At 35.1% G+C, this 10,219-nt stretch overlaps 1 protein-coding gene across 1 annotated transcript in view; it reads left to right on the top strand.

Annotated features, from left to right (window-relative positions):
- ABCA13 (ATP binding cassette subfamily A member 13) overlaps positions 1 to 6,686 on the top strand; it is a 191,189-nt gene extending 184,503 nt beyond the window's left edge. Inside the window, exons 59-61 of the mRNA XM_068671052.1 lie at positions 2,684 to 2,789; positions 3,964 to 4,101; positions 5,659 to 6,686. Coding sequence (XP_068527153.1) covers positions 2,684 to 2,789; positions 3,964 to 4,101; positions 5,659 to 5,748 — 334 coding nt within the window. The 3' untranslated portion in view covers positions 5,749 to 6,686. The remainder of the gene's footprint in view (positions 1 to 2,683; positions 2,790 to 3,963; positions 4,102 to 5,658) is intronic.
- The last annotated feature ends 3,533 nt before the right edge of the window (positions 6,687 to 10,219 follow it).

Here is a 10,219-nt window from a genome sequence, read left to right on the forward strand (position 1 = left end):
AAGAGATGGTGATTCTTTTGCAACAGATGGCTGCTGAACAGGTGTGCTGGCTCAACTTATGCCATTTTAATGATAATGTTTCCCTCCTTAGGTCTTGAACTATCAGTTGTTAAAGGTTTGATTCTAACAGCACTAATCAAACCAGATTGTGCTTTTCCCTGTAATTCCACTTTGGGTTTCTGAATTAATTATATAGTCTGATTCAGAGAGGAAAACAGAGTGAAAAAGAATGGTCAACTCAATTTCCACTGACTCAGTTTGCTACGGAAAGCAGCTTGCTGATTATAGTAAGGGGAAATGTTTATTGCTGATCAGCTTACTCTGAGCTGCTTTACTGAAGTGAATTATAAAATCAAGGTATAGAAGCACCATAATTTGACTAGCCAGAAGAGAAAAAAATCTTTTAAAGCTTTTTATATGTACTGTGCTGGTGTTCATGCTGTTCACAATTTAGAATTAAACTGAAGTTGCACAGGCTTCTTGGTCTTTGCTAATCAGAATTTTGATCCATTTTCTTTGGAAACTTCATTTCATGCAACAATTTCATTTTACGAGACCGTTGAACATCTCCATAAGCCAACATTTTTCAAACTGTGATTCAACAGTGTATGGCTAGAAATGCCAGAAAACTGATCAGAATCAGTGGTCTCTTGTAAAAAGTTGCCTCAGGTTGGCTGTCCATCTAAATTTGAAACCCTTGTTAACTATATCCATCTTTGTAACATCTTTTTTATTGTCACATGTATATTTGCAGGGAGGATGCTATGCATTTAAAAGATTTAATTAGAGATCTATTATGTGTTAGTAAATCATTGTGAAGCAAACCACCCAGCCACTGCTTTGGATTCCCTTTAGTGTAACAGTTCTGGATCCCTTTAGTGTAACAGCACTGTTCATCTGTCAGGTCACGCTGCTCAGTGAATAGCTGGTACTGCTTGGACTGGAGGGGATTTATTCATATAATGTCCTTTAAGAACAAGCAAACAGGATACTGAATCAAGAATGTTTCTTCTTACTATAATTCAGTTGGTTCAGCGGCTGTATTTGGCTAAAACCAAAATCAAGTCCCTCCCCCCCTCCAAAAGCAAAACAACCAAAGGCTTTATAACAATGGAGGTACAGCATAAAATAGAAGTTAAAGCCCTTTTGTTGCCCTATATGTACTATAGATGAGGGACATAAGGTGCTTCACGTGAAGTATTTAGCTGGCAGTTACTGAGACAGTGGTTAAACTGGACATGTCTCCAAATAGTCATTATTTTTGTTACACTTTGATTGAGATTCTGTAGACCATATTTTCTATATTTGAAAAGGGCAGCATCATAAAGTATGCTACAATATTTACTTCTGCTTTGATCATGTGAAAACATGCTTCATAACTGTAGGATCCAATTAATTCGGTCACTACCCTGAATCACAGAGGTGTACCCAGGAAGGGGCATTGGCATGAGGGATCAATATGGAGGATAGGAAATAGAAACAGAAGAACTGAAGTGAAGGATTTGGGGACGAGTGATTCTGGGGTTGGAGCCTGAAAAGAAATAACATTGGAGTGAAGGATATGGGAATGGTGGAATGGGAAGGCAGAGAAACCACCAGGTTTCTGGGAGGATGCGGACAGGACACGCAGCCAGAGCTCCCTGTGTCCCTCCCAGATCTGCCCTTCCATTACTCCTGGACAACAGAGAGCAGCAGTGGCTTGGTGCCAGTAGTAAAGTCCCAGCACAAACCCATGCTGAGAGCATTGCCATGGGTGAGAGGAAAGCTCTTCCGACCTGGCTCTGGCTGGGCTTTTTTCCCTAGTGAATAACCAAGCCAGTGAAGACAACAGGAGGGTGTGTAGCTGCATGGAGGCATGCAGCAGCCCCGAGTCACCCCATCTCTGCTGAGCTCTGCCCTTACCCCCAGTGCTGCATAACTTCTGTCGCTTAAGCAATACGTGTGAGGCTCCGGTTGCCATTTTAGTGTTGGTAGATGTATTGGAACTTCAACAACAGGAAAATTTAATAAAAAATAATGTGTTGGTTAGATTGCCTGTACTTAACTTTTATCACATCTATATTAAGAGAGAAGTTCATTTGCTAAATTATTTTTTGAGACAGATTGTGTGGCCAAAGAGCTAAAGAAAATTCATGAACTTTGCCATCTCTGTAAATACCTGTGTACTTTACTTTTTGTATATGTAAAAACATTTTGTACACATATTTGCTGAAATAAAAAGTGGTCTGCTTTGTTAAAAGGTTTGAAATACTGTTACATCATTAAAAAAGTTAAAATAAATGATTTTTTTTTCTGTTTGTAACTAGTAAACTTCATAGCTTTTTTTTTTTTTTCTTTTTTCTTCCTTTTGCTAACTCTTCAAAGCAGTGTTGTAATTAAAGTATATTTTAGTTAGCCTAAGGTACACTGTATAATAAAATATAGTATTGTATCTAAAATCTATGGATAACAAATTTTTTTTTGCTTGTTTGTTTCTATTCATTACCATTATTTTAACAACTTTCTCATTGAAATCAGTGTCTGCTTTTAATAGTATAATGCTAATATCCCAGTGATAATGCAATGGGTATACATGATGTTGTTTGCCATAATAATTACAGGAAAATTAAATGAAAAAAAAATATATTCTTCCTGACTTCATAGTGTAGATGACTGGATCTATGTTTCTGCATATCATTCTCAGGTTTGGAGATGGCTATTCTGTCAAAATTTGGCTGAACAAAGAAATAAGCTCTCAAAGAATGATTCTGGAGTGTCTACAGTTGCATTTTCCTGGAGCACAATTTAAGGTACAGCTGAAATTCCTCATCATAGGAATTGGAGTGAATTGTGTTTCTAAAACAAAATTAAGTGTGGGCTGATAAGAACAATGTATACATGTTTATATATATTGATTTTTTTTTTTTTTTTTCTGGAGAAGTATGCATGTGCATATTTTCATTTCCCTATTAAGCAATTTTTTAAAATCTGACTTGGAATATTGATTAAATCAACTCCAAATGGTCATTTAGGCAACATAAACAAATAGGTCCTTTCACTGAGTAATACTTTTCTTGTGATTTTATTGTTGACCAAGATAAACTTGCCTTTTTGTTCACCTGTATTAGGAATGAAGTGAGTTTGCTGAGAGTGTAGTTAAGGTCCACAGCTGGCATCCGTGTCTTTACTTAGATTCTTTTATTTGATATGAAACCTTACAAAAGACCTATAGCAATTAGATTCTCTCTCTATATATGTTTTTTTTTTTTTTTTAAATATATATATTTTTCCCAGGAAGCTTACCAATAAAGCACAGAATTAAGAGAGAAAGACTTTTCTCTGGCTGAAATGAAGTTTAATAAATACATAAATAATATTGAAAAGCATCCTACTGCAGAAATTGTTAATAAGGATCTTTAATATCCTATCAATTACATTATAAATTTTCATTTGTTTTCATTTATATCTGTGTTCAGTGTAAGAATCAAAGTCAATCTTATGATGTACAGAAGCTCAAAACAAGCACACAGATTAACAGAAATTTTCCCTTTCTTAGATACCAGCCACTTGATTACATAATGATGAGGGAATCCAATATGTTTTTGTTTTGTTTATAGTTAAAGTGGGTATGTGTAAGCCTACCGGTAAGTAAATTTTGGTTTACTGCCTCATGTCTTCCCAAAATCCATTGTATCAGGGCTACCATCAATTAAATTTGAATCCTATAACATAAAAGTGTCCTAAATTTATATATCCTTTATGAGATTAACAAAATGTCATCTCAGAACATGCACTAAATACGTATGTCCTGAGTAAGAGCATTTCATTTAGCTACCAATGCAGGCAAAATATATTCTTATTTAAAAGCTTATATTGCTAATTTGCAGTGAAGGTCTATTGAAACCAGACTGGTTAAAGCAAATACAGCTTCATCATCGTGTGCATTCACTTTTATCTGTTTTTATTATTTTTACTTCTTTATAGGGACAGCATCTTAACCTGCTTGAATACCACATCCCTCGAAGTGAGGGATGCTTAGCTGAGCTCTTCAGAGTCCTAGAGAACCACAAAGATTTTCTCCAAATCAAACACTACTCCATGAACCAAACCACGCTGGAACAGGTATGTTTTTATTTTTTTTTTTTAACCGTAAACATTCTGTGTTACTGTAATTATTGGTGCATTAAAATCATTTGCTGGATGTATGTGATAAACCAGCAGTTCCAGACTATCTCAGATCTACACAGTAACGTGAACCCTACTGCTTTTACACTGCAGGTGAGCACAGTCAAAACAGCACATGAAGTCACATGTTTGTATTATATGTGCAAGCATAATTACTTATTAGATGCATCCCATTCTGTGTAGGATGAGAAGGCAGAACTGTGAACAACGCTCCACAGTGCAAAAGTTAGGATCTTACCAATACCCTTCAAAAGACTGAAGTCTGTAAATCACAGTAAACCATAGGCTTACAGGACATTTTCCTTTGAGTTTTTGTTTGTTTGTTTGTTTGTTTTCAGTGAGTATTATGCTGCACAATAGAGAATAGTGGAAATGCACAAACAGACAGAAGAAACAGACAGAAGAGACCCCACTATTAACAACTAATAAATCCTGTTTGGGCAGAAGGAATAAGAGAACAATAGCAAGGGTGGGATTTCTGAGTGGCTGTGATATGTTAGAGCATTCTTGTATGCAACTTCTTGTTATGTATTCTGCAAACCAAGGGAGTCACATCTAGTCAAAGCATTAATTTGTATGATAAATGGTGTGAACGTGTTCCTTTACCCTTGTGCAAATCATTAGTGAAATATTCTGATTTGTACTAATCTTTTAACTGCTTGTAAATTATCTATTCACTGAATAGCTGAATGTAAGATTATTTCAGCCTCATGATTGTTCGGGAGTTGTTCACTCAAGCTTACTTCCTCTGCATTATTCATGGTGATTCATCACCTCAGTCACCTACTCTTGCTTCTTCTCCCTGACTGAGTGTCAGTCTTAAACAGGAAAATAGTTCTCTTGAATAACAAACATCCTTATTATACACCCTGTTTGTTTGCATATGAATAATATGATCATTTGAATCAATAATAGCCATCTTTCCCTCTCCATTCCTTGCTGTCAAATAGTTATGTGATTTAAAAGTGAACAAGTCTTTCTGTTGTAAGATCTGTTCAGAAAAAAAAAAAAAATAAATATATATATATATATATAAATATATATATCAGGGAGGCACATGAGCTGTTGAATCATTACTGTGTAATGTTCAGAAGTATACCTTTGCCTTGAAATATCTGGACCTTCATCTGTGTGATGGTGGTTGATAGAAACAGCAGGCTCAAGTTCCTCTGGCGTGCCGTTTAAATGCAAAGTAAAACAATTATTTCTCAGTAACTTGTGTAGCAGTAAAATATGATTTTCATATATAAGTTGGTAACTCATTTTACCATTGTTTTTATAGTTCATCAACCACTGTGTTAGCTGGAGAGGTGAAGAGGGATTATTTATAGAGTTTACAAAACACATCTCTAGGGGGGTTCTTGCAGCATAAACTATTAATTTTTGTGTCAGAAAAGCTTAGAAAAGCAACTGAAAATAATCACCATCTACGTCTCCAAAGTTTTTGTTCAAATACTGTTATTTTGAAAGTCCTACTTTTTTCTTGCCTTACAGGTATTTATTAATTTTGCCACACAACAGCAAGGTACCTCGCCTTCTTCACAGGAACCTCCCATCGTTCGTCAAGACCATCTGCCAGTCTAGGCTCAGAACAGGATAGAGTTTCAGCAGCATTTGTGTATGTGTTTGTTTGTGTATATATACACACACATTTTTTTATGTAATAAAACTTTCAGCTTTTAACAGTTTGTGAGTGAGAAGAATATAGTAGGAGCAGAGGTGAGTTGGCATTTGTAGTCCAGAAGGAATGATACAAGTTCTCAGTAAAACAAGATTAGTTACATGCAGACCAAAAATCTGTCAGAAAGTAATGCTTTGAAATGAACTGGAATTTTAAAATACACGTAGCCTAATTAATGCAGCTTTGTGTAAAAAAAAAAAAAAGAAAAAAAGCTGATCTGAAATGTCACTTTGTATAGTGTATTTTTTATTTTATTTTATTTTTTGTGGTGGATCTATATTCATTTAGCTACAATAATTTTCTCTTGCATGCACACTTAATAACTGATTTTTACATGAAAAAGGCAAGAAAAAAATCATTGAATGGTTGAAATAGCTAGGCTATCACCCAATATTTGTATTTAATAGCACAAATTGAGAGCCTTTTGACTTCTGCATTAATTCAGATCTGTGTTGTGACAAGCTAAATTAGCCTTTTTATTGTGTAAAGGATGCACTATATTCCATGAAGGTTTATGTTAAAGAGGGTATTAGTGTACTAGTCTGCTTCCCAGTTATGTTAAGTAAATTTAATAAGGCTTCATAAATCATACTTGACAATGAGTTTTCCCTTACGCCTACAGGTTGCTGCTGGAGGAATTCTGAAGTATCTTTTTAATGACCTATTTCCTTTTCCTCAGCTTTTTTTTTTCTTTTTTTTCTTTTTCTTAATAAAATCAAAATTCTGTTTAAGGGACATATTAAAAAAAATAAGCTAAGCATTCAGACATTGGTCAATAAACTTTTCAATAATTGTGTATTTTGGTGCTAGATACTTCATATGAGGCAATGTCAAAGCCTTCAGCCTATGCACATGTAAAAGAAATGAATAAATAAAATAAATGAATATGAAAATAAAATAAATGAATTAAAACTCCTTTTGTTTTGTGGAAAAAAAAAATAATGAAAATTTTTGTGAAGTAAGCTGCTGGCTTTTCCAAGTCAAGCCCTTTTGCAATTCTCTAAAAGACTTTGTGGGACTATATTGCTCAATAGTTGAAACTATAGAACTCTTGACTTGGAAGTGTATTGCTGGGTTCTGGGGTGGGCAAGGTAGGTGGGATCTATACCTTGAGATTGAAAAATCTGATTTTAAAACATCTTTTTTTTTAGTGCTAATGATCTAATTCCCTGCTGTACAGTGATGAAATATTAAACAACAACAACAAAAAATGTGTTTTAGGATTGTCAAGCTGACTCAGAGACTCCTTATTAATGCTTTTACTAACACTTGGTTTGTTGTTGTGGTTTTGTCCCACTTTCCTTTTCTATAATTAGAATTTAGGTTGCCTATTTTTATAAAGGTGAAATGAAGTCCTAAAGGAAAAAAAAAAAAAGTGAAGACTTGACATACAGACTTGTATGTACCTATAGATCAAAGCAAGTGAGTTTATGAAATTACTTTATTACCCTGGTACACTGGGATGGCTGTGTTTGAGGTGAAAACAATTAACTTTTTTCTGAATAAGGTTTCTCAGGTTTACAAACAAAACAAGAATGGTCAGTCTTCAGTCTTAGCAATGTGTGAAAGAGGTAGGGGGCAGAAGAAAAAGAAGGCAGATGCTGGAAATTTCAGCAGAAACAGGGATATGCTGAGAGTGGCCTACTTAGGGTGGAAGAAACTGAATGTACAAGGCACAACCAAACATCTTTGAGTCATAATCTGAATCCACTCAACAGAAGAAAGCTTCTGGAGCTGTTGCTAGGATGGAAAAATAGAAAGGAAAGTATGGAAAGAAGATGTGCATCGGTCTTTCCTTTTTTTTTTTTTTTTCTTCCTTCCCTGTTGCTATGTTTATATCTGTAAATTGGTGGCATTACGAATTATGATCGATTGTTTTTTTTGAAATTATTTGTATTGTTTAATAATCACTAATATCTCTGTCTTTCAAACATCACAAGTCTTTAAAAAATGAACCATACATGAGGAAATTTAGAAGGATGGTTTTGGGAAAGGAGAGAGTGTCAGTTGTCGGGGCATAAGGCAGCCTAGCTTAAAGGTCCCATTTGTATAGAATTGTGACAAGAATGTCGATTTCTGCCTAGGAAGTGTGACAGGGAGTTGAATTAATAAAACAGTCCTACTGCTTTCTTAGACCAAGGAAGCATTAAAGTATACAGGACTTGTGTGGTGAAACTGAAAAATGGTGGCCTAGCTGAATGTGTAGATAGGGGATCTTTTTCAGGGTTTGGCTGTGTAACACTAATTAAATGTCATTTTTTCTTATTAAAATGTGAAAGATTATATTAGTGTAATAGATGAATACAGTAAATAAGGTTTACTTCAGACTGATGGTTGAGTAAATTCAGTTAACAGTGTTTTTCTTTTTTTAAATTGCTTCATATGCATCTCAGGAGACCCAATTTAATTCAGGCAAGTAGCAAACAATATTTGTCTCCCAATCCTTTATGGTTGAAGAAGGTCAAAATCTAATTGAGTTCCAGTGTACTGGGTTCTGTCTCAGAGGACATTTTCCATTTCCTTGAATTGCTGCATTCCTGAAATATGTAAGTTTCAAGACCAGTTTTTGAAGATTTTTTTTTTTTAATTAAAAAATAATCATAATAAAAAAAGTCCTAAACTAGGAGTCTGGACAGAAAAGGCCATTTATATGTTAATGATGAAATCGTCCTTGAATTCACAGAGCATGCAGAAATACCTCTTCTTCTGACACTCCTGAATTTTGAATCAAAGACGGCTGAGGATTCAAAACAGTAACTTTTCTTGTGAAGACTTTTGATAGGGAAGATATTTCAACTGGTAGATTTTTTTTAGTATGAATATATTCCCTTGACCCCGGGTCTTAAACTGGGATTAAGCTTGGAATTAGGAAATCAACTGAAATTCTCAAATGCTCAAAATCGAAGCTGGGGAGATGATTTTCATACTTTAAGGGACTATTCCATTGTCTAAATCAACAGAAGAGCTTCTGCCAACTATAGTGCAGATTATTTCAGGCCCTAGCTTAACTTTCATAAAATTATAGAATAAAGTGGTCAAAAATAAACTGTAGGGATGAACCTTAGATCAAAGGAACACAAATTCAATAAAGGTGGTGGGGTGATGGGAGTAGTGGACAGGACAGTAAGACTCATGAACTGACATTTTGCATCCTACTTCATATTAAATTTCTGAATACATTTCTGCCCTGAAAAACAACAACAACAACAACAAAACCCACTGTATTTCCTGGTTTGATTCAGTCATGACTGAAAATGTTAAATTTCTTTCATGGTAGTGGAAATGTGTACCCTGACTGGGATGATGATGGGAGTCTTTTGAGTTTGTTTGTCCTTATGAAATTTGAACAATTGGGGTCTGAAATCTCCTAAATTAGTGAGTTGAATCTGGCTCTTGTTGGAGCTGTTCAACTCATACATCAGTCTAAACCTAATTTAGCTAAGAATATTACTTTCCTGGTCTTTTCCTAGTAAGTAGAAAAGCTGACAGTGTCTTTGATTCAGTTTAATGTGATTTAATCTTTTTATGTCAGCACTTTCAATTTTTCTTTCTAAAGAATAGGGAGATCAAAGCTAGCAGTGTGAATATCTTGCTTTAAGTGATTGAAAGCCAGCTAGGTCAGACAATTTTCCTGAGATCTACAGTAACTAAAGTGAAGATGCTTCCTGAGTTGCATGTTAGGTACTTGCAAATAAAACTAATGCTGCAAGTGCAATGGAATGGGGCAGCATGTGTGAAGCAGAAATCACAGCTATCTTGCTATTACAGAGAAAGCAATAGTCTGCTGCTTTCACCAGGCAAGGTTCTGCTGAATGTTTTAACAGATGAATTCTCCATGCTGAATGATGATATGGATCACTGAAGAAACCAAAACATTTTTCTTCTTTATTAAATTTTAGCAATACAGTGAATGTTGTTTCAGCAGTGCCCTCATGCCTATTGCTTCATGGAAATAGATGTTGGGGCTCATTCTGGCTCCTTGAGCAATGGCCACAAGAAAGCTGTAATCAGAGTTTTGCACTGTAAAAGTGTATGCACATCCTTAGTTAAGGCAGATCAAACTGGCAATGTTCATATCAGCTTTACCACAAAATACAAGTGGAGAAACAGAAAATATAAGCTAAAAAAAGTAAATGTCAACAGGTCAGATTTCCATGTGCAACTAATTTATTCCAGCTACAGGATAAAATATGTGTATAATTTTGCTGCCTGTTAAGCTGCTGGTGCTATGGACAATTTAAAGAAGTGCCTTAGGATTCAGCTGACTATGAGGCACCCAGCAGGAAAAGAATAGGATCCTCTAATGTGCTGGAATTTAAGGTAAGATCAATCAGGAGTTCTTCCACCCTCATACTGTGGTAGTAAATGCTGGTT

Source organism: Anas acuta, chromosome 2, assembly GCF_963932015.1.
Source record: "Anas acuta chromosome 2, bAnaAcu1.1, whole genome shotgun sequence".
Taxonomy (NCBI): Eukaryota; Metazoa; Chordata; class Aves; order Anseriformes; family Anatidae; genus Anas; species Anas acuta.